Below are 24,669 nucleotides of genomic sequence, written 5' to 3' on the forward strand. Positions count from 1 at the left end.
TGATTTCTGACTGTAGTTGTCTGGCGGAAGCTGAAACTTACTCCGACCCTCCCACGCTTATACCTGGCCCTGCCCTGCAGAAGGTTGGATTAGTTCAGTACGGCTGAAGAAACGGTCTGCATGCTCTGGAGAGATCTAAATACTGTAACAGCAAACGGCAATGGAACTTCAGATTACAACTCACCTGTTACTGTGGATCACTCTCTCTGGTAGGTCTGCTATGTTAGAAGAATAGCGAAAATATTTTTAAAGCAAACTTACTTTTAATCTGCAAAAACAATCGCATATATATATATATGTAAAAGTTAAAACTTTCCATTTGCTGTTGTGTGTGATTCTGTCTTCTCGATCAATAACTCTCAATATGTTGCAATGAGAGAATTTGAGGAGCCGTGCTTGTTTTGTTGTTTCTTGGGTGTAGTTGATCCTGGTCTCAGACTACGACTCAAGACAAGACCAATATTCTACCAGCGCGGGATTCACAAAGCGCCTTTCAGCCATTGAAATATTTTCTGAAATACACTCGCGTAGCGATCCATTGCACACACAACGTTCTGCAGGGAAAGCAGTTATGTTACCAATCGGATTTTTTAAATTAATGTTTAATGAGGGGGGAATATTGGCGCGCTCACTGGGGACAAGTCCCCTGTTCTCCGAGTGGTCGTGTTGGTTTAGGATCACATCCCACAGACTGCACATCTTGAGCTCTACACCGGGAGCGTCAGCCGGACTGGGAGCTCAGGCCTTGAAGCTGAAAATTTTTGCCGAAGGAAGGAGTTTTTTTTAAATTACAGACGTGACAATTCAACTGAGTTTGCAAGCTTGTTGGGAGACTCTTGGCGTTACTGTTCTAATGTTAGTATTTCTGAATTAAATTAAGATGCTGTGCATTTTGTTATGGGGGGGGGTCACACAATAATAATTGTAGATGAACATCAAAGTTTGTGAGATATGTGAAAGCAGCCATGGTTCTGTGACTGGTTATCACTCTTCGATCAGATGATTGTGGTTTAAGATCCCTCAAGAAGGACTTGAGCGCATTGTCTGTGCTGTGCCGTGCAATACCGAGGATCTCTGTACGGTCAAATGGTTGCTTTTTGGCGTAGATAATAATCCGTCATAGAAACACAGTAAAGAGGAGCAGTGGGCCTTTTGAGCTTGCTGGTCACCTGTCTCAATACCATACTCTTGCTCTCTCCCTGTGTGCTTGGTGCCTTTTGCATCTAGAAAGTGATCGATCTCCTTCTTAAATATATTCAACAATTTGGCCTCTGCAGCCTTTTGTGCTAGTGAATTCCACAGCTTCACCACTGTGAGTAAAGAAATCGCTCCTCATCTCAGTCTTAAATCTCCTAACCAGTATTCTGAAACTTTGACCCTCCCCCCCTCCCCCGCCCCCGTTCTACACACCCCACCCAGGAGAAACATCCTCCCTCATACAGTTTTGTAACTTTCAATCAGATACACCCTCATTCTTTGAATCTCTCCTCATACAGCAGTTCTGCTGACCCAGAAATCAATCTGATTTACACACCCAATGGCAAGTATATCCTTACTTAGGTAAGGGAGAACAAAAGTGCACGCCATGCTGCAGGTGTGGCCTCGTCTAAACCCTGTATCATTGTAGCAGAAAATCGTTGCTCCTGCTCTTAAAAGGACAGAATACCATTTGACTTCTCAACTGCTTGCCGTAACTGTATCTTTGCTTTCAGTGACAGTGCAAGAACACCTAAGTCTCTTTGCACATCAGCATGTCCTGATCTAAGTCCATTCACATGATACACTACCTGTCTGTTTTTCCTACTGAAGTGGATAACTTCACATTGATCCACATTGTACTGTCTCTGCCGTGCTTTTCCCCGAGCCATCTAAGTTGCCTTGAAGCTTCTTTGCATCCTTCACACAATTTACAATCTCACCCAGTTTAGTATTGTCAGCAAACTTTGAAATTTCATGTTTCATTCTCTCATCCAATTCATTGCTGTGTGTTATGAATTGCTTTATGAAAAAGCAATGATCCCACCAGTTATCACCTTCCACCCAAAGAAAGACCGTTTATTCTCATTTTCTCTCTCCTGTCTCTCCTCAACTAATCTTCAGTCTATGCCATTATGTTACCCCAGGACCATGCACTTTAATTTTACGCACTAACCTTTTATGTGGATCTTTATCAAAGACTTCCTGAAAATCAAACGCCACATCTACTGGTTTTCCCTTATCTACCAGTTACATCCTCAAAAAATTCTAACAGTGAATGCAAAATATATCTGGAAAGTGTAGCTGAATAGCTGTGAGAACCAGGAGCACTGACTGTGTTTCCGTGACCTTCCCCTCCCACACTCAAACTCAGAGAGCACTGCAACAGATCCATGTTTTCCAATTTTTTGCTAGGGTGAAGTCAACTCTAATCTGCATAATCCTGAAGATCTTTGGTATTCCCCTATGCAAAAAGTAGGGACTTTTGGTGGTAAATAATCACAAAAGGTCAGACTTGGTCGTTTATGAACTGATTGGGGTTGGTTTTCATGACAATGCAGCAGTCACTAATGAGCAGATCTACTTGCCACAGTGGGTACTGAGGTCACAAATCACAAAACTCTGAGACGACCTGATAGAGATCTGTAATATTATGATGGGGTTTAATAGGGAACATGCAGAAAAGATGTTTCCATTTCAGAAAAGCTCTAAAACTAAGGATCAATAATTACTAGATAGTTATTAATAAATCAAAGACTTTACCTGAAGAGTGATTAGATTGTCAAACTTACTACCATGTGGGGTATAGGAAGTGAATGTAACACTGGTACATTCATGAGTACATTCCAGATATGTACATAAGAAATGATTAGGTTTTCTGGTGATAGAGTATAAGTATTGACATGGATTGTTGGGATAAAAGATATTTTCCCGAGCTGTAATTTTTTATATATTCTACATAAATGATCAGTACTGCAGTCCATGTGTCCCATGGTCTACTGTACAAGATACACGCAATCATTTGTGTCCATATGCAAAACTTGCATAGGCAATATAGGCAAAACAAATAAAGCTGTGAATGCCATCTAGACCTGTTCCATTTCCAGTTCTCACATTATCCCACCCCATCTCCTTCAAGCCAAGCCAGAACACACCAGGGACTGATCCCAGCATGTTTGTCTGTCTCCTTTTGTATAGACTTAAGCTATTGTTGAATTATAGGGTATTTTTTTTAAAGCATTTGCCTTGAGAATTGCAAAGTGAACCAGGTGGAGTCAAACTTTGTCTTCTGGTCCGCGTAATCCTATTGTGCATTGACAACATTCTCAGCGTAGTAGGTTGTATTTCTTTGGTTTCAATGGGGCTGTATTTTGTTCATGTAAATGGGATGTAATTCTTTTATATGAATTATGGTAGGAATTACATAGGAGACCTGATTCATACAAGCATAACTAACACAGTTTACAATTTGATTACAATTCCAGTCACCCCGGTTGTCTGCATACTTTTACTGTTATTCCCTGCTCCTCGTAATCCCATCATAATTCCCCATTATGTTCCCCAACTTTCAATTCCCATAAGAGAAATATGAGTTCAGATAATGTGCAGAAGTTCAGAGGATTACTAATTGCAAAACGCAACTGACAGATCAACTTGTAGAGCATTGTTTTGATTGCTATACACTGGGATTTATTTTTACAGGAGCTGAAACCACCCTATGGCCCCCGGAAAATCCTCATTTCGTTTCTGTGAATACTGAAAACATATTTCATTGGAGTCCAGCCCGGAATGATTCACAACAAGTTCGATATGACGTGCAGTATTGCAGGTAAAGGGGTCTCATTTCTCATTACCAAAATACAGCTGGTGAGCATTGAGGAGAGTTGAAGATTTTGTCCATCAACTACAGTTAACCTCAGTGAATCTTGGGCATGGCCGGAGGGTTGGGGTGGACATGTGTGGTGGGGTTATGTGGCTGGGTGGTGGGGGTGGTGATGGTTGCTGCATTATAAGGACCATGAGTTCAATCCCCATGCCAGAGACTTGAGGACAAAAAAAAATTTGGAATTTGCAGGGTGGTATTGAGGGATTGCCCAACCATTGGAGATGTTTTTTTTTATTTCAAATGTTAAATTGGTTGCATCTCAAAATTTTAGAGCAGAATTTGAAGAACAGACGAATTTTCCTACATTTTCTGATCAGTACGTATTACTTTACAGCCAATGTTACTAAATAAAAAAGATTATCTATTTATTTATCTCAAAGCAGTTTATGGAATCTTGTTTCCTATATTTAAGATATCTTTATTAGTCACATGTACATCGAAACACACAGTGAAATGCATCTTTTGCATAGAATGTTTTGGGGGCAGCCCGCAAGTGTCGCCACACTTCTGGTGCCAACATAGCATGCCCACAACTTCCTAACTCATACGTCTTTTTTGGAATGTGGGAGGAAACCGGAGCACCCGGAGGAAACCCACGCAGACATGGGGAGAACGTATAAGTTCCTTACAGACAGTGGCCGGAATTGAACCCGAATCGCTGGGGCTGTAATAGCGTTATGCTGACCAATACACTACCGTACCATGACGACATTACAAAGAAAACTTCAGTTGGATATAAAATGTTTTGAGGTCTCTTTAGGGTTTGTAAAATGCTAGTTAAATGCAAGTCTTTCACCTCATTAATTATCCTCCCAACATTTCCTGTGTAGGCTGAATGGTGATGTATAATCTCTTAGAAAGGTCAGACACAGTCACCATGAATCAATTAATCATTACACAAAGCAAAAGAGTGCCACAGGCAAATAGCAGGAGAGTGGCATTAATTGCATTCATTGAATGGCACTACTGATATCTCTGTACTTGCTTCAGCCTAGAATTTCTGCATATTGTTTTAGAAGTCATACAGAACAGAAACAGGCCCTTCAGCCCACTGAGTGTGTGCTGACCATTAAGCAACCATTTACACTAATCATAACTAATCCCATTTTATTCTCCCCTCATTCCCGCTTGTCTTTGGGATGTGGGAGGAAACCAGATCTCCCAGTGGAAACCCATGTGGTCACAGGGAAAACATGCAAAATCCACACAGGCAATGCCTGAACATTGAGAAAATAGAAAAATTCAGCACAGGAACAGGCCCTTCAGTCCACAATATCCGTGCCAACCATGATGCTAATTTAAGCTGCGCATATGAGTCACTGGGGCTGTAAACCAGGAGCTCTACTAGCTGTGCTATTGTGTCACCCCCAAAGTGGAACTTGATCCCACAATCTGACCCAAGGGTGACGCCAAATGAGCTAGCCCAAGGACTAAAGTGGTGGATAATTCCAAGATAGATAGTAGAAGATGAGTCATGTAAGTCTTTTTAAGAGGTATTAAACTTATTCTGTCAGGGATAAACTTGCGCAAGTAAGTGAGGTGAGATGATAAGTTTAGGTCTTAATTTCTGTAAATTCATGATCTAGGATGAAGCGAAGATATGTAATTGTTTTTTTGAAAGTTAGTGAATGAGGTGGTGGATAACAGGAGAGGAAAGTTTAGTCAATGTCCTCTTGAATTCTATTGCTGAACCCCCCTCAATTTTTTTAAAACCACATTTGAGTTATGCATCATTAGCAAAGTATGAAATAATTCCCCATATAACCAAGACCAGGTCACTAACATTGAACAGGAAGCTGGGGAAGTTGGGGGTTGTAAGTTAACAGAAAGAACATCCACATCAAATTCAAGCATAGATTTAGTGGGGGTTTGGGTTGGTGAAAGAATTTAAATAGCTTTACGTGGGGACTAACATAATGACTCACAGAAATAACTAGTATCAAAAGATTTCAAGAAGTTCAATGCGCTCAGTATTTCAGATACCAGTATTTTACAGCTGACTTCCTGATTTATAAATGTTTTGTTTAATACTGACTTTCACTAACATTGTGTTCTATATCAGTGATGTTGCAACATTGGGGATGTCCTGTGTCCAGTTGTGGAAATGTTTAAAAACTATGCACAGTAATGACGATTTCTTGTGTGTTGCAATTACGGATTCATCTCAGCAAAGTGCTTTAAACCAAGAAATAAACTGTGACGTAAAGAACAATTTCAACACAGCATTCAAACCAGAACACCATATACCAGCCTCATAAGCTACAACAGGGAAGCTTTAAGGACCTTTTATTGTCACTAGGAAGGCCGACATATTATCACTCTTCCCTAATTGCCTGAGCAGGTGCTGGTGACCCTACTTGAACCTTGAGATGTCTCAGAACTGTAAGGCCAAAAACAGCTTTTAAATACAGCTTATTTATACTCTACAAAACATAGATCTGAATGTTGTCCAGTGGTATGTTACACGCATGTTGGTTCACCCCTCAGGAGCCTGTATTGAGAAGGGACCCCTGCATAACCTTAGCAATAATGCTGATGTTCATTTCCCTGATCTTGTCACTGGGGGCATCGAGATGCATTTGGGTGTGCAGTCCTTGGGAAAAGTGTTATTGTGCAGGCATAGCCATGTTTCAAGAGAGTGCAATTAGCTGCATGAGGCTGAATATCAAGAGCATTGCCTCTTTTTCAAAAACCTTTCTTGCTACTAGTTTGGTTATGAATCATCCAGTTTATTTACATGTAAAGACAATTCACATTCCTCTGAAAAAAAACCCATTCTTACTATGTCTGCCCACAAGTTTATTATAAAAAACGCAAATGAAATTGGTTATCTGTAAGCCTGGAACTCCCAATATTCTTACTGAGTCTATTTGCAGGTTTGTTGAAAAGGTTACAGGTTGTCTCAGTCCTCCATTCAGCCTGACCATGGAGAGCCAAGAAGTTCAGTGCACAGTGGGTCAGGGTAATTGGACAACAATACTCTGTCCCCTGTTGTGAAGATAGTGTTGATTAATGTTTCTGCCAAGTGATGTTGTGTCAACATATTAATACCAACACTCAATATTTTGTGTGTCCAAAGTGTAAATGTTTAAGATCATCCCAGAGTGCCGACAAGGTCTTGTGTTTTGTAATAATGGACACATCTCAACACAGCACTTTTTTCAAACATGTAACAGATATCAGAGAATAATTTTGACATGGCATCTAAAGCAGCATTTCACTAGTACCTTTCAAATTCCCTTTCGGGATGGTGAAAGCACTTTGAAGTGTAGTTACTCGTTAATACAGAAAACACACAACAGTGTGCTGCAAGATCACACAAACAGCAATGTAGTAATGAGCAGATAATGTGTTTTACATATTGGTGGAGGTACAAAGATTGGTTTGGAGCACTCCCCTGTATCTTTTTTACAGAATCAGGGTGGGGTGGGTGTGCAGATGGGGTTGAAGGCAGAAGGTCATGTGATAGATCCTTCAGGAATATGGCCAACAAGAGTTAGCAATAGGAAAAGTACATAGGCGGCTGTTTTTTGAAGAGTGTCAGCTTGCATAATAATGTGAAGGTACTGATCAGTCTCTTTATTAACTCGCAGGTATGGATATGATGAAGACTGTATCCCCGTGCCGCACTGTACAGGGACTTCCCACCATTACTGTGACCTCACCGAGGAGACCTGGGACTTCAACATTAGCTTTATTGCTGGTGTCAGAAGTGTGATTGGCAACACAACCTCCAAATGGGAAAGAACTAATCATTTTAAACCCTTTGATTCCAGTAAGTGATTTCTTATAGAATCATAGAGTCATATATCATGGGAAACCGGCCCTTCAGCCCATGTGGTCTATGCTGACCGTGATGCCCATCTAAGCTAGTCCCATTTGCTCGTGTTTGGCCCATATCCCTCTCAACCTTTCCTATCCATGTACCTGTCCAAGTGTCCTTTAAATGTTGTTAAGATACCTGCCTCAACCACTTCCTCTGGCAGCTCATTCCGTATACTGACAACCCTCCAGGTGAAAAAGTTTCCCCCCTAGGTTCCAGCCCTTGATCAACTCCATCCTAACCAAAAGGTTTACATTTAGAAGCTGAAAGTCTGGCTGATGTAATTCCTTGCTAGCCACTGACACCGATCGAACCGCAGGCTATGCGTTCAGCTACCATGACATAGGTTTATCCTGGGACAATCTTGTTTGTGTGACATCACCACAACAGATCTGGACCAGTCCAGAACCAACAGACAGCAAGAACTATATACTTATAATAACATTCACATCCTGACTGACTCACTTATACTCAGGGACAGGCTCAGTCTTACAAACTCACAGGTATATTCACACTCAATGACATGTTCAGACCAGCACACATATTCATATTTACTCAAACACCAACACTGAACACTCATAGCCACTGATTTACATGCTTATTAATACAGACACTGGCAAACTCACTTACCGACATGCTCACACTGATATATTTGCTCATTATTGCACACCTATTAAGACATTCACCATGTATTTCCACACCTATTAATATTGGCAGATTAATTCATTTTCATTTTGTTTGCATATCAAAATCTAATTTTGGGTTTCACTTCCTTTCAGCCTCTTTGGGTTTGCCATCCTTTGATACCAAAGCAGACCGTAATGAGATTACAGTCAGAATATTCCCGCCCACCTTGCACACAGCAAAAAGAAACAGGTCAATGGAGGAGCTGTACCCAGACTCACTGAAGTACATCATTTATATCCGTGCAAATGACACCGAAAGGGTAAGTGCTTGTGGATTTCTGACAGTTGCAATTCCTGATGATGTTGGTAATTTTTATAAAATTGGCAATTGCTGATGGCAAATTTGGACATTAGTGACTCATGTCCACCCTCCCAGCTCAACTGCCACCTACATCTTCCTATTCCTTCCTGAGAGGACAGGACCAAACATCTCCTGTTGCTCCTCTCAAATGAATGTTTTTCAAGTGTGAGCCATTCTAGAGGTACTAGACACAGCAGGGTATATGGTTAGTAATGCATCCTTCATCCTACCAAAGTTTTGCAAGGTGGAGTTATCAGACATCGAACAGAAAACCCCATGATTGAATTTTCTCTTTCCTGTTTTAGAAGTGTAGAGGCCACTTGTATGATATCCAGCTGAGCATTGCTAGGTCCACACTGGTTTGGTATCCAAGGTTTCTTTGACCAAACTAATCAAATGTATTTATACAGGGCTTTAACATAGCAAAACAGCTTACAGCATTTTACAGAGACATTATTGGGCAATGTTTGACCTCAAACCTCATGAGAGAATAAGACCAGTGACCAAAAGTATAATCAGAGAGGGGTTTCCAGGGAACACATTAAGGGAGGAGAGAGAAGTAGAGAGGCAAATAGATTTAGGAAGGCAGTTTGTGAGCTTTGCACTCAGACTATCAAAGGAATAATAGCCAATGGTGAAACATTGTGAATCCGGGATGCAGAAGAGGCCAGACTTGGAGGAATGCAGTGTTCTTTGAGGGTTATGGGTCTAGAGAAAGTTATGGAACTAAGGAGGGGACAAGGTCATGGAAAGATTTGAAAAACAAAACAAGAATGTTAGATAAATATTTTCCTTCCCTTGTGGCCTTGTCTTGCTTCTCATCTCTTACAAGTGAATTCAGAAGAACATGTAGTGTTACACTTGGGACACAGATACCATCCCTTGATGGGGCAGTACAGTCAATTATCTTCTTATTTTCCCTCTCACATTGATTTGGTATGGAATATTAGGCCAGGGTGCAGATTCCTAGTTGTGTGTTGTCTGTGTAACTGCACCAACAACCAAGGAGAAGCATACTATCAATGGAGGAAGAGTGGTTCAGGGCATGGTATTGCCAGGTGGCAATCCACCTAGCAATGTGGCTAGCTTTGGATGAAATACTAATTGTTAAGATGACAATGATAGGTAAATCTAACTTGCCTTTCGCCATTCCAGTTCTCACATGATGCAGTGGAAGTTGTCAATAGATCATAGAAAGCAGTTTTCACAATTTAGCCTACAACAGTCCCACAACATGGTGATGGAAACCCCAGGGATGGAGAGTTTTGAGAATCTCAAGTCCAAAGCTTAGCTTTCCCATGTTGAACATGCCAGTATCAGCATGGTGACTCAGATGGTGAATCTGAACTGTTTACCACATCAAATGACTCCACAGTTAGATCTACAAACTTACTTTTCACCGGCTATAAGTAGCTTGCAAGCTCTTTGTAATGTGAATAGTGCTAGTTGGAACTACCTTCTTGGGTACTGTTTTGATATGAATAGCATATTGTCTGCTTTTCTAAAGTTTCTCCTGTTTGTGTTCCAACAGTCTATGGAAAGTCAGAGTTCAGGAGAACTATTCACAACTAAAGTGCGACCAGGAAATATCTATTGCATCAGAGTCAGAGCAAAAGTGAACGGAGATGAAAGGAAAAGCAACTTTACAGAAGAGAAATGTGTAGATGTCCCAACTCCTAATCCAGGTAAAGTAGGATATCAAGTTATACATTATTGGCATCTTTATAGAATCTATTATTAGTTTAGTTTGAAAAGATTAATCTGGGCTAACAGATAGACCAAACCCACATGAATAGAGACCAGCCAGATTGAGAAAGATTTTACCTCCCATTCTGGTCTGTAGTTCTTGAGTTGAGAAGTCTGTAATTGATCCATTTCCTCTCAAAAACTCCCTGAACTTTTTCCCACTTCAAAATGTTCTTTTCATTGGCCTGCTAATTTTCCCAGTACCCTTGTTGGGAAACAATGGGACTTTGTTTGGCACCATATCTCAGTGGAAAGGCTAAGAATGGAATACACAGAGTGGGAAGTCTGAAGCACATTGGCATCATGCCCCCTCCACAGCATGGCACATTGCAATATAAACACTGGGAAGCCGTATGCACAATACAAACTTGAAACGAGGAAGTTGTTAGCTGTGACTCAGTTAGTTGCACTTCCTGCTCGGAGTTGGAAATTTCAAGCTGCAAAACTGGATCTGAGCACAGACCAGGGCTGATCCTACTTCAACACAAAGGAATGCTGTACTGCCTGGGATGGTCTCTTTGGATAACACTTTAATAACCACTATTAAGCTTTGATAATGATCATAACAGTTAATCTTCAATCAACATCAAAAGCCTTTTATCGTGTCCTTTGTCGCAGTGCCAGATTTGCCAGTACATTTATCTACAATTCAACAGATTCCCCAGCTCAGTAGGAATCTGACAGATAAAGCACTGTGGCATAAAAGGCACCAGATAATATATAGCTCTTCTTGCTTAAGTAATTTTCATTGTGAACCTGGTGATCCATTGGGCATTATTTTGATCCATAAATATTTCTTGGGCAAAATATATTTTCATGTTGGCTTGATAAACAAAACAATCATGAGGATGCTGCTCCATTTATGAATTAATGAATGGATCCATCCATACAAAACAACATCGCAACACTAGATTAGACAATAGACAATAGGAGCAGAAGTAGACCATTTGGCCCTTCGAGTCTGCACCGCCATTTTGAGATCATGGCTGATCCTCAACAATCAATATCCTGTTCCTGCCTTGTCCCCATATCCCTTGATTCCCCTATCTATAAGAAACCTATCTAGCTCCTTCTTGAAAGTGCCCAGAGAATTGGCCTCCACTGCCCTCTGAGGCAGTGCATTCCACAAATTCACAACCCTCTGGGAGAAGAAGTTTTTCCTCACCTCTGTCCTAAATGGCCTAGCCCTTATTCTTAAATCATGCCCCCTGGTCCTGGACTTCCCCAACATCTGGAACATATTTCCTGTCTCTATCTTGTCCAATCCCTTAATAATCCTGTATGTTTCAATCAGATCCCCTCTCAATCTTCTCAATTCCAGCATGTACAATCCCAGTCTCTCCAACCTCTCAGCATAAGACAGTCCCGACATCCCCGGAATTAACCTCGTAAACCTACGCTGCACGCCCTCTATAGCCAGGATATCCTTCCTTAACCCTGGAGACCAAAACTGTACACAATACTCCAGGAGTGGTCTCACCAGGGCCCTGTACAAATGCAAAAGAATCTCTTTGCTTTTGTACTCAATTCCTCTTGTAATACAGGCCAACATTCCATTAGCCTTCATCACTGCCTGCTGCACTTGCTCATTCACTTTCAGTGACTGATGAACAAGGACTCCTAGATCCCTTTGTATTTCCCCCTTACCTAACTCCACACCATTCAGATAATAATCCGCCTTCCTGTTCCTGCTCCCAAAGTGGATAACCTCACACTTATCCACATTAAACTTCATCTGCCAAGTATCTGCCCACTTACCCAACCTATCCAATTCCTTGGAGAAAAAATATAAACTGTTATTGCCTGCAACATGTGGAAGTTTAAGGGCAGATTTGAGGACTGTGAAAAGATCTTAATAGGATAGTCTAGAACATGAAGTTGACTGTAGGTGGGATTGAGGGCAGGGTGTGGGGGAGGGGTGCATGTGTTAACATTAAAATTTGAGCCAGGCTATTTAGGAGAGGAGTTAGAGAAGACTTCCTCATATGAAGGATTTTGGTAACGGAACCCCCTGCTCAGATAATAATTTTAATCCTGAGATTTACAGATTTTTAATCCACAAAGAGCAAAATGCACCCAGGTACATGGAGTTAAGATTTGGATAGGTATTGATCTCATAAGATAAGATATCTTTATTAGTCACATGATTATTGAAACACACAGTGAAATGCATCTTTTGTGTTGATTGTCTTGCAGATGAATCTCAAGGGACAGAATTAAGTTTTTATTTATTTTGTTACCTCTACTGATAATTAGTGACCTTTTTTTTCAGATTTGGAGAGGCTGATTGATGTTGTCTTTGGCGTCATTGGTGCTGTTATCGCACTGATCGTTGTCTGCTTTTGCTTGGTGATGATCTGCCAGAATTACTTGAAGAAACAAAGAACAACCCCAGCTGTCTTGGTAAGTTCTGCTCTCACACGCTGAGAGTTTATCAGATAATTGCAGCCGAGAAATCTGATCTAATCTCTTCTTTCCAGAATTATATCATGTCAGGGCTTTGCATGAGCCCAGTGGTATAACTTTGCCCAGACTTCCTGCTGACCTACTCCTGTTGTTGGCCATATGCCACAACCTAAACTTGGCTGTCTGACTGTAGGTCAACAAGCATCTTTTCCCTATCCTATTTAGTTTCCACTTATCAAGGTTACTAAACAGGATAGAGTGAACAATGCAAGTACACTAGCATAATGGTAATATTAAAAGTATAAGGAAGCTTGCATTTATATAGCATTTTCCACATCCCTTTCAGGATGACAATGTTATTGGATGATAATGTTACTGCTCTATTAATCCTGAGGCCTCATTTGCTCATTCAGTATGGTAGTGTTAATGATTAATTATCCAGATGAGTGATTGCAATTCTGACCATGAACTCTTTTCAAATTTGAATTCATTATTCGCTCATGTCTTATTCATACATGGGATGTGGGCATTATCGGCAAGCATTGCATGTAATGTTCATTTCTACTTCCCTTTGAGACATTTACATCTGGAATAAAAAGGTAGGATTGGAAACTACTACAAAGCTATTGGAAAGTAAAAACTTAACTGGGTCATTAGAGTCTTTTAGGGAAGGAATCTTGCCATGCTTAACTATTCAGGGCTTGTAAGCAACTCCAGCCCCAGAGCTACCCTCTGACATGGTCTGACAAGTTGTATCGGACAACTGCAAGGCATTCATTGTCTGACTGCTGTAGTTGAATGTAGCTCACCATCAGGGGGACACAAACACTGGCCTTCCTGCAGTGCCCACTCCCCTTGAATAAATAAGTAAAGATTGAGGACTCTTCGGTTACAAATCTTTGGTGAGGCCGCTCTACTTACTACCTGTTCTTAGTGGCAGAAGTTTCAGGATCAATATGTGCTATACCTCTTGTTTTCCACCTTGATCTTTGGTCATTCAGTTATTCAGCCAACTTTAAATTTAAATTTAAATTTTATTTACGGCATGGTAACAGGCCCTTCTGGCCCAACGAGTCCGCGCCGCCCATTTTAAACCCAAATTAACGTACCCGTATGTCTTTAAAATGTGAGAGGAAACCGGAGCACCCGGAGGAAACCCACGCAGACACGGGAGAACGTACAAACTCCTTACAGACAGCGACGGGAATTGAACCCCGATCGCTGGCGCTGTAATAGCGTCGCACTAACCGCTACGCTACTGTGCTGCCCCCATCTTGTTTTACTACAGGAATTGCACCTTTTTGCACCTGTAGTAAAACAAGTGCAATGAAGGCCAATTTCATTGACCAAAGTATGATTTAACAGCATCCAACAATATTGAATCAGGCTGATTTTAAGGTGACCCTAGAGACGACTCGAACCAATCCTTACCTAAGGAGAAATAGCTTAGGATTTAATGCCACAGATAGAGGCTGTTGGGTCCATCATATTTATACTAGCCTGTCCTTCTAGGTTATAGAATCTCATCTGTATCCCAGGGCATTTGAATGCTATGAAGCTTCATGCCTCATTGACAGGTTTCAGGCAGAGTTGCAGGCCCACCACCATCTGGGTCAAAACATTGTTCCTCAGCTGTCTTTTAATTTTTCTATCAATTACACCAAATTCCGTCTCCTGGTATTTGGTCGCAAACAAAGGGCCCTCACATCTGTTTCAGGCTGTCTAGCAGAGAATGGTGTAGGAAGAGGGATTAGTGACTCAGAGGAAATTTTGCATCATAGAAGGATGCCCATTGTGCCCATGCCTGTTGAGAAAGAGCTACCTAACCTTATCCCACTTTCAAGCACCAGGTAGTAGCCCTGTGGGTCACAGTTCTTCAAGAATATATCCAGCTACCCAAGATTGTGCCAGCTCTGCTCAGAGTTTTTCAGGAGCCATAATATCCTTTATGCGCATCCTGATCCTTGTAAGATGTACCTTCAGGTATTCCCCCAGTGCCCAGGATTCATCACCTCGAAACAGGAATGTTCAAATGGATTCACGTTTGTCATGCTGAGGTTCAGTTTTAGGCTTTTGAAAGGTGTGCCTGGCACCTCAGTTCTGGCTAGAAACTGGGCTTAAAAAGGGTTTTAGATCCCTCACAAGCTCTGTCTATTGTGGTTCAAAACCTTTCCCTTCTTATGCTCTACATCTTACTGGTTGGCTTTTGCATTTACAATGAAACTATTGTTTCCTCCAACAGAAATCCTTTGAAAAGAACAAGAAGTTTTTGAACATCATGGATTACCGGAGTTTGACAGAAGATGTGGTGGTGCAGAAGGTGTTTGCTGATGATGCTCATCACGGTGTCACCAGGACACTGGAACAGGATGACCCATGGCTGGACCAGAAAATCAAGGAAGCATCTTCCGTGGATAGTGGAATCGATATTGGAAGCCACTTGTCAGACAGGATGATGTTGCTCAGTGAGCCTCTGAACCGCTACATGCAGCAGACGCCAGATTCGAGCAGCCTCCAGAGCACCAACCCAGAGTGTGGGCAGAACAGTTGTCAGCCTGTCAGCTTCAGCTCAGTACACATCCCCGACGCAACGAGCGAGCCGGGTGACAGCACTGGAAGCATATCCATTTCGGGTTATCAGAGGCAGATGCCAAGGACTAATGCAGCCTCAGAACAGGAAGCTAGCAGCACTTCAGAGCAGACTATCGAGGACTCTCCTCCCTGCCTCATCTCAATATCAGACATTAGTATAACAGAAGACTTGACAAGAGGATTCCTCAGTTTGGGTGATGTCATGTTAATGGAAAATGGATTTTAAGCAAAAGATGTTCACATCAAACATCATGTGAAGGAGATCACAATGTGTTTTATAATTTAATTATTTATTAAAAAGCTTCAATTTTACCATCCATTGTAATTTGCTTTCTTTCTGGAAGCTTCCTAGTAGACAGTGCATCTCAGTGTGGCACCAGAAGTAGAAGGCAGCTCATTGATGGCAAAAGTATTAAAATCTTCGTTCAATTCTGGACACAAACATTATAATCAGAGCCTTGCTACTACAGGCTCAGAAACTTCAGATTCCCACTGCTGAGGTTTAACCACAAAATCTAGCCTGAAATTCTTTAAGATCATCCTGCATCTGAGAGTAGACAGTACACTGGTGACCTGCCTTCTCTCTAAGGTGGATGTAGCAGATCTCCTGGATCAGAGAAGTTCCCTCCCTATTGTCCTGGCTGATATTTATCCTTAACCAATATCAGCAAAACAATTACCTGAGCATTTTCTCTAAGCACTTGATATGCACAAAATGGCACACAGTAAGTTCCCACAAACATTTCTACATCCATACCAATGGCTACATTGCAAAAAACACAATTAGTTGCAAAGTACTTTCTGGCCAGATGTGGCTACCAGAGCTGCTATATAAATGCAAGTCTTTACAGTTTTTCTGTTCAAATTCAACTGATTCTTTAAAAAAAACAAATTGAAAACATTTGCAATCTCTGGCAAACAAGTCTTAAAAATGGAAACATTGTACTTCTGTGTAAAGCACCTGGTAAATCTTTCTCACAAAGCACTGAGAGAAGGCTGGATATCAAGAGGATGCAAAGCACCGATGTCAAATTGATAACTTCTTCAATGACCTCGCAGCTAGTGCAGAGTAGTCACTGTTGCAGGAAATGCAGCAGCCAATTTGTGCCCAGCAAGCTCCTACTAGTAATTGACTGGGTGATCTATTTCTGCACTATAGATTGATTAATAAATATTGACCAGGATACCAGAAGTAACCCCTTTTCTTTGCCCTTTTAAAAATTGCTCTGGGATATTTTATTTCCACCCAAGAGGAAAGAGGGGGCTTCAATTTAATCTCTTGAAGATGGCACAGTTGGTGCAAGGCTCTCTCTATTATAGTGCAGTGTCAGCCTAGAGGAGCATCCCTGGCCTCAAGTAGTACAGGGCCCCAGCCAACAGCCAGCCATTACTGAGGCAAAATTGGCCATCATCCGCACAGTCAGTAGCTGAAGGCAAAATAAAAGTGTTGGCTCCATTGCTGGCATTACCCAGAGAATTGGACAAGGAAGGTTCATCGAAACCAAAGCCCGAAAATGAAGAACTCCAACTAATCAAGAACGTCAGAAAACCTTGAGGTTGTAAAAGTGCAGAATGAATGGCAGGATTTTATTAATACACAAAAAAGACTTCTATTTTAAAAACAGTTAAGTGATTTGTGAGACCACTGCTCCCGCTTCACATATCATCCAAGAGTTACTCCATATTCGGTTGATCGGGATTGAAAGCAGATATGGCTGGATCACACCCACTGTACACAAAGCAAAAACTTAGCAAGATCTAAATAAGATACAAAGGGGTGAGATGTACTTTCTCCTGGCACCATTTTTCTACTTCTGCTCCTAATGACCAGAAGAAAACCATAGGAAGAAGGTCCCTTATTTCCCCAGGAGTTTCTGCTGATGCAGTCTTTCTCTGTGCATTTCAGCCATCCTGAGGCAAGGATGCTATTCATTGGCTTGAGAGAAGTCCTCTTCTCTAGTCCTCATGTTGTGATACTGGAACTGTTGATCTGAGCCACGGTTTCCCATAGTCTTCATCATCCCACTGACAGTAAACGGTGGGTCAAACTCCAACTGGATCAAGGTCAGCTCTCTGTAGAAAAATCCAGCAGTTAATGTATTTCCAGCTCCTCTCTTCACATACATCCCCTCTGCCTCCATCCCTACCCCTGGCCACTCTCCCGTTTCCCTATTTTTTGCTGCAGTTTGGTTGTACAGAAACCAGAAGCACTTGCAGAACTTTGTTCAAGGCCAATCTACAAGCGGGAAGTGGATGAAGCTACTTGGGTGCCTGACAAATAAAGCCTTCCACTAAGTTCCTGAATAATGACCAACATCAACAGACAAATGAAGGTCTTTACGGATACCTTGACTAACACCAGAGTATCTGGAATCAAAGCTGCCTCCTTCCACTGCGACCAGGTATTAACCTGTGATTCATTTTACAATGCAGTACTTCCTAGCTACAGCCCATTGATCATTAATTGTGCAACACTGCACTCTCTCAGTGACATCACCAATTACAGGTAACAGTCATTTGTCACCCTCCAGAGGTTATTTGGTGTTACAAATTGAAAGGCACAATTGTTGAAGAAAAGGTACCACATTTAGTGCAAGATTCTTCTGACCTGCAATCCCCTTGCTATGCAGCAACTTAACCCTGCTCAATTTTGAGTCAGTTTTACTTCACAACAATTAAACGTTGTGCTTTTACAGGGAAAGACCCAACAACAGAACAGTGATACACTCCACTGGATGGCACGTTTTTGATTTCCTTCTGTTTCATATGTAGGTCCAGTTATCAATTATAAAAAGGATTCTCCAAAGACTCAGTGATAATTCAGTGTGTAAGTGAATCACATTATCTTTTACTAATTCACTTTCCAGGATCTGTGTGTCACTGGAAATGCTGGCTTTTATTACCCATCCCTAGCTGCCCTTGAGAAGATGGTCGTGAGCCACGTTCTTGAAATGCTCAGTCCTCCTTGCATGGAGCTGTATATAGACCATTCTGACTGGTTATCATGAAATTTTAAACACCAGACTGAAATACAGGAAGCAATGCTGGTTTTGATCTTCAAACCAGGACAGTGAGACAATGAAGACACAAGAGACTCTGCAGATGCTGGAACCAGGAGCATCACAGACAAAGTGCTGGAGGAACTCAGCAGGTCAGGCAGCATCTGCGGAGGGAAGTAAGCAGTCGACGTTGCAGGTTGAGATCCTGATGAAGGGTTTCGACTTGGAACGTCGACAGTTTACTTCCCTCCATAGCTGCTGCTTGACCTGCTGAGTTCCTCCAGCATTTTGTGTGTGTTGTTGCGGTGAGACAAGGAAGTCTTGCAGAAACTACAGCAATTGCCCCCATTCAGGTGAAAGCATTTGAACATTAGAAACAGTTTAAAAGCTAATCTAGTGCAAGGGAGAAAGAAATAGAAGGATGTATTGATAAGGTGTGACTTATCTGTCAATGAGATTTGGACACATCGGCAATACAGGCACTTAGTGCTTATCCATACTGTTCCTGAACAGAGGATGCAGCAAAGAAGCACATTGATGGCTCTGGAATCACATATTGGTCATACCAGTGGCTTGACAGAGAGATCTCTAATGACCAGACAGAAAAGAGAGATTCTCTGCTCTTTGCCAATTGTGCAGTGGGATTTTTAATATCCTGATAAAAAGGACCTTCCAACAAGTTCCCGGACTAGATGTGCATTGGGTGAAAAAGCTCTAATATACCTTATTGTGTGAATTTATTTTCTGTACATCAACTACAACCCGTCCCTCCCATATCCCTGTCTCTTCCCTCCCTTACCCCTGCAGCAACCTCCCCCTGCAATTTTCCAAACTGTGCCCCTTTCGCTGCACATCCTCCCACCTTTTCCTCCCACACTTCCCCACTCTGGCCAGACCAGTCATGGTCTCATGTTCTGTGACTCAAGTAACTAACTTCCTAGGTTGACCAGCCAGCTGACAGCAAACCGCGGTCAGGGACACACAGCGCTTATTGTGATCTGTACCTCAGAATATTCTGACTGAACTTCAGCTTGGGTCCTGTGAAGTACAGAAAGAGGAACAAGGTTAATAAAGCTCTGAGGCAACAAGCAGTCTCAGAGGCACACAGAAGAAACACACCCAAAGACACATCCTCACAAATACCCAGCACACAGTGTCAAGTACACACATTCATCCTCAGACACACATGGAATACTCTCAAATACCCTCACATATTGGTTGCCACATTATCGGAAGGATGTGATTGCACTAGAGAGGATGCAGAGGTGAGTCACCAGGATGTTGTCTGGGATGGAGTGCTTCACTTGAGAAAAGACTAGATAGGCAGTTTGCCTTGGAGTGGAAGAGGCTGAGCGGAGACCTGATAGAGGTGTACAACATTATAAGCAGCATAGATAGGGTAGATCAAAGGAAACTTTTCCCATAGCACAGTGTACAAAGCAAAAAGGCATAAGTTCAGGATAAGAGGTGGTAGATTTAGCAGGCGAGCTCCGAGGAAGAATTTCTTCATCCAGTGGGTGATAAATCTGGAACGAACTGCCTGAGGAGGGATGGAGACAGACACCCTCACAACATTTAGGAAGTATCTAGATGAGCGCTTGAATGACCAAGGCATGGAAGATTCTGGGCCAAATGCTGGAAAATGGGCTTAATATAGATAGGTACTTGGTGACTAAAGGACCTCTTCCTGTAAATATAACTCTAAGACACCACAACTATGATACTGGCATACAATCTCACATGATTTGCAACACTTATGTAGATACATATTCTGAGACATATTCTGACATGTAATATATATACGTTTAAAGCAGCGTCCACGTCTGTAGTACAGCGTGAAGAGGACAGCCAGTGAAACAATAACCAGCAGCAGCAAGCAGATGGCAATGATGACCCCTCGAGTATTTACACTGCCATCTGGAAACAAGAAAGAGGCACAGTAATCAGAATCAGCACATCACAGCACTACCTGCAGCACACTAAGTCTCTGACTGGAACTCTTAAATTACAATCAACAAACAATCCATGCCATTGCACACATGCTTCCTCCATCTCACCCCATCACTCACCTTTCTATTCCTTTCTCCCTCACATCCTTATTTATCTCCCCCTTAAATGGATATCATCCATCTTATGGCTAGTTCCACATCCTACCAAATTACAAAGACAATTCTCCAAATTTCCTATTTGATTTTATGGGACCTGGTCTTAGGACACCTCCAGTGAATTGGAGCCCTTTAATTGCTGTGAATGTGTCTCCAATTCCCTTCCCACCGATGATCCATGATGTGAATGGAAAGCATTGCTTAAACCTTGTGTCGGATCCACATCTTGATCCAAACTCATTTCCGGTGGTTCTCCACTCTCTATTTGTTGTCACCTGTGTTCGTGGGGTAGAATTTTTGCCTTCAGGTCAGGTGGTTGGTTTGCTTCAGTCAAGAAATCTGAGCAAATAGTGCAGACACCTCCAGTGATTCTGTGCTGCTCCACTGAGTTAGAATCACAGAGCGATACAGCACAGAAACAGGCCCTTCAGCCCACCATGTCCATGCTGACCTTTTTGCCCATCTACAATGATCCCATTTGCCTGCATTAGGACTGTACCCTCCCGTGCCTTGCCTACTTAAGTGTCTGTTTAAATGCCTCTTAAACATAGAAATTGTATCTGATTCCACCTCCAGTGGCAGCACATTCCAGATATTAACCATTCTCTGTGTTAAAAAAAATACCCCTCAGGTCCTCTTTTAAAACTCATTCCAAACCTGCCACTGAAATGTTAAGCTGAGAGAGCCTGTCTGCCTCCTCAGCTGGACATTCTGTGAACTATTTATGATTCAAGAAATGGAAGCAGGATCAGGCCATTTGGCCCTTGATGCTTGTTCTGCCAGTCAATAAGTTTGTGGCTGATCTTTTACCTCAGCATCACTTTAGTACATTAAACCCCATCTCTTTTGATTTGCTTAATATCCAAAGTCTGTTAATCTCTGTCTTGAGGCTCCACAGCCCTCTGAGGGATAGAAATCCTAACCCTAAATGTGAAGCCTAACTGCTACCCTTTGGATGCAGAGGTTTCTCACCTCAACCTGAAACTTGTGATGCTTGGTTGTAGGCACCCCAGCCAGAGGAAACATCATCCCTTCATGTACCCAGTCAAGTCCAGTGAGAATTTTGTATGTTTCAGTGACATCATTTCTCGTTCTTCTCAACTCCAGAGAGTGTAGGCCTAGTCTGCTTACTTTCTCCTCTTATGGCAACTCCCCATCCCAGCAACCAACCTGGTGAACCTTTGTTACATTCCTTAGGTCGGAATAATATTCCAGTTGTTGTTTCACAAGAACCCTATACAACTGCAGTGAGACATTTTCCTCTTGTGCTCTCTTCTCGCAATGACGGCCAACATTTGCTTTCCTAACTGCTTGGTCATTAACTTTGTGATTCATGTACAAGGACACACAGGTCTCTTTGAACATGATCATCTCTTAATATTTAAAGTTACTTTGCTTTTTAAATTTTTTCTATCAAAATGGATCATATTTTCCACATTGAATCCCAGCTGCCATGTTCTTGCCATTTACTTCATTTGTCTATATCCTGCTAAAGTCTCCCTGCATTCTCCTGCCCTCCCCCCATTCAGTCAATGTCATTAGAAGTAGAATATCTGATCATGTTATGGTTTCTGGAAGAATATTTTGCACTAATTACTTATAACAATGGCAGCATTTCAAAAAGGTACTTTGCAGCTATAAAGCACCTTGGATCATTGAGACTCTGAAAGGTACTATATAAATGGAGGTTCTTGCTTTCTTTTCATTTTGGGTGTTGCTTAAATATTTAAGACTCAGGTCATCCAACAATGAATGGAATGTTGGCACGTCTCTCCTTACAGTTTCCTGCCTCTGTATGGTTCGTAGGCAAGACCTGTCTCTGGACACGGAGGAGGATTTCACCAGAAGGAACAACTGTAGCGAGTTTCTGGAATGGATGATCTGCAAAATAAAGAGAGGGAGATTAGCTTAGGGTTTGTTGGGAGCCTTGCTGTGGCCAAAGCTGAGGTCTGGTGATGCCTGGAGCTGTCACCTTGCTTGTGGGAAGGATCCAGTTCTCTGACCCACTGGTGCCAGCCGTGGTTTAATGGATAGCAGTCTTGCCTTTAAACTAGAAGACTGTGAGCCAAACCCCACTTAAGAAACTTGAGCACAAAATCTGGAGTGTGCCATGATTCCAGAACTGCCATCATTCACATCAGAATTTAAACCTGGGTCCTGTCTGTTCTTGCAGATGGTGGTTAATGATCCCACAGAACTACTACAAACATCAGAGGGGAAGCTCTACGCATTTCTCTGACCATATTCATTTCTTAAGCAAACTACAACAAAATATTGTTTTGCTCTGGTTTGCTCTGCTCTCTGTGTATATTTGCTGTACACAAAAATGACTGCTGTGTTTCCTGCAGTTCAACATTAGCCACACTGCTCTTTGATTCCTTAACAAGCTGTGCAAGCAGCATCCCTTATTAGGGGAGGATACATTCAGGAGGACTCTGAGATGCATGTAGCCAGGATTTATCCACCCCATCCACTGTGCACATACAAAACCTGACACCGAGACATGGACCAGACAGGAAGGTTTGTACCTTTTATCTGGTGTGTGCTGTACTACACAGGGCTGATGTACAGAGGTCTGTAATTGGTCTCAGTGAGACCTTTAGACTTTTGGGTGATTGCTTACCTGTATGTTATTAATAATTGGAGTAACATCAACATATCAGATTAAAACAGTCTCTGACCTTTCAATCAGAACAAAGGACAGATTTTAAGATATGGAGTGAATATATTTACAGAGATAGATACGATCTCATGTTTCAAAACCACACACAACTCATACATATTTTACAGTTCCATTATCTCCCAATACTACAGGGGGAGAAAAGAACTAACCCACTTAAATATGAGAAATGAATACAATACACCAGAACTGAAAACAGGGTCCTCTTACCCATTGTTTCCCTGTGAGTGTGCGGCCAATGCAGTCCTTGCTGTCGAAATTCAGAGCTCCCATGAAACCCAATTACCACTGAAACTGGTTTGTCCTGATTCCTGACAAGTCAAGCACAACAGTGCCCAAAATAAACTGGGAGATCAGGTGAGTTGCACAGGTGAGATTAGAGCAAACCTCTCTAGCCTGACTCTTCCTCTCCTTTTTCATTCACACCTCAGCTCTCCTAATTTCCCTTCTTACCCCAGGGCCATCTCGTATTTTGTTCCCCTTTTCTCCATCCCCCCCCCCCCCCCACCCGCCTTCCATACATTATCTTCCCACCATTTCTTTCCGCTCTCATTCTTCTCCCACTTCCTCTCTCTCTCTCCAGGAGGAACTGGAGAGTTTGCAAGAGTGGCCTGTACAGGAAGCCCTGCTTTACTGACCTTTAAGTACCTGGTGCAGAGTTGGGTGGGCTGGTCAAGGGGCTACTTTGTTGGATTGCTCCTGGGCCTTGCCATTGTGGCTATTCATAGATCCAGGCAATGGGCCATTGGCTACCTGCCTGACTTGATGGCCTGCTTTACCTCTGAAGGTTTGCTTGTGCATGGGCATCCCTGGAGAGCGAGCACACAGTTCCTTACAATGCTTGAGACCTACTATGAACAGTGGGCACTGCAGGGACAGACTGCAACTGAGAGCACAATTTAATTTGTGTCCTTTTTACTTGTTTGTGAAATTAGGTTCTATTTTCAATTTAAGAATGGGGAGCCAGAGTAGACTGCTCCAAATAAATAAAATATTTAGATACAGTGTAAAACAAAATAAAAATTGGAACATACTTCCTAAAAGTGATAGCAAAATAAATCAGTGGAATCTTTGGCATCAGAGTTGGATTTTGCATCTGGGTGAAGGCAGATCCTCCAACTCTGGGGAATGAGTGGCAAATACGCTCCCTTATTCACAACGATCCACAAATCTAGTCCTGGAATGGACATTGGCAGTTTCCGGCCACATCCTTTGTTTTTGGAGATGAAATATGTTAATTCTGTCTGTCATTATTCAGGCATGAGATGCAACCTTGGGCAGGCCCAATGAACTGAACAACCTCCCTGGTTTATACACCATTTACCACAAATGTGTGATGTTTCTGTTCATTCCTTAAGTCTTCATGCAGCAAGAATGAAATTCCCTTCATAATGGTGCAAACTCATTGAACTGATGTCTGAGATGAAGGAGCCCCAGAGAACAGGGGGATTCTCAACACACAGCTCCAG

General features: G+C 42.0%; 2 protein-coding genes across 3 annotated transcripts; one reads left to right on the forward strand and one right to left on the reverse strand.

Annotated features, from left to right (window-relative positions):
• Positions 1-15,728, forward strand: LOC127583634 (interleukin-10 receptor subunit alpha-like). The gene is made up of 7 exons (XM_052039814.1): positions 1-209; positions 3,679-3,805; positions 7,456-7,637; positions 8,465-8,631; positions 10,204-10,357; positions 12,691-12,821; positions 15,067-15,728. Exons 1-7 carry the CDS (start codon positions 161-163, stop codon positions 15,640-15,642), a joined length of 1,386 nt encoding a protein of 461 aa, XP_051895774.1. The 5' UTR covers positions 1-160; the 3' UTR covers positions 15,643-15,728.
• LOC127583638 (small integral membrane protein 35-like) lies at positions 15,729-23,489 on the reverse strand. 2 transcript variants are annotated; one of them, XM_052039828.1, is made up of 5 exons: positions 23,411-23,489; positions 22,167-22,401; positions 20,219-20,332; positions 19,420-19,453; positions 15,729-17,489 (listed from the first exon to the last, which is right to left on the reverse strand). In XM_052039828.1, exons 1-5 carry the CDS (start codon positions 23,471-23,473, stop codon positions 17,342-17,344), a joined length of 594 nt encoding a protein of 197 aa, XP_051895788.1. In that variant the 5' UTR covers positions 23,474-23,489; the 3' UTR covers positions 15,729-17,341. The 2 variants fall into 2 exon arrangements, with proteins under 2 accessions (XP_051895788.1, XP_051895789.1); XM_052039829.1 differs by having other exon boundaries at positions 22,300-22,401; positions 23,411-23,483.
• Between the last annotated feature and the right edge of the window lie 1,180 nt (positions 23,490-24,669).

This window comes from Pristis pectinata, chromosome 27, assembly GCF_009764475.1.
Source record: "Pristis pectinata isolate sPriPec2 chromosome 27, sPriPec2.1.pri, whole genome shotgun sequence".
Classification (NCBI taxonomy): domain Eukaryota; kingdom Metazoa; phylum Chordata; class Chondrichthyes; order Rhinopristiformes; family Pristidae; genus Pristis; species Pristis pectinata.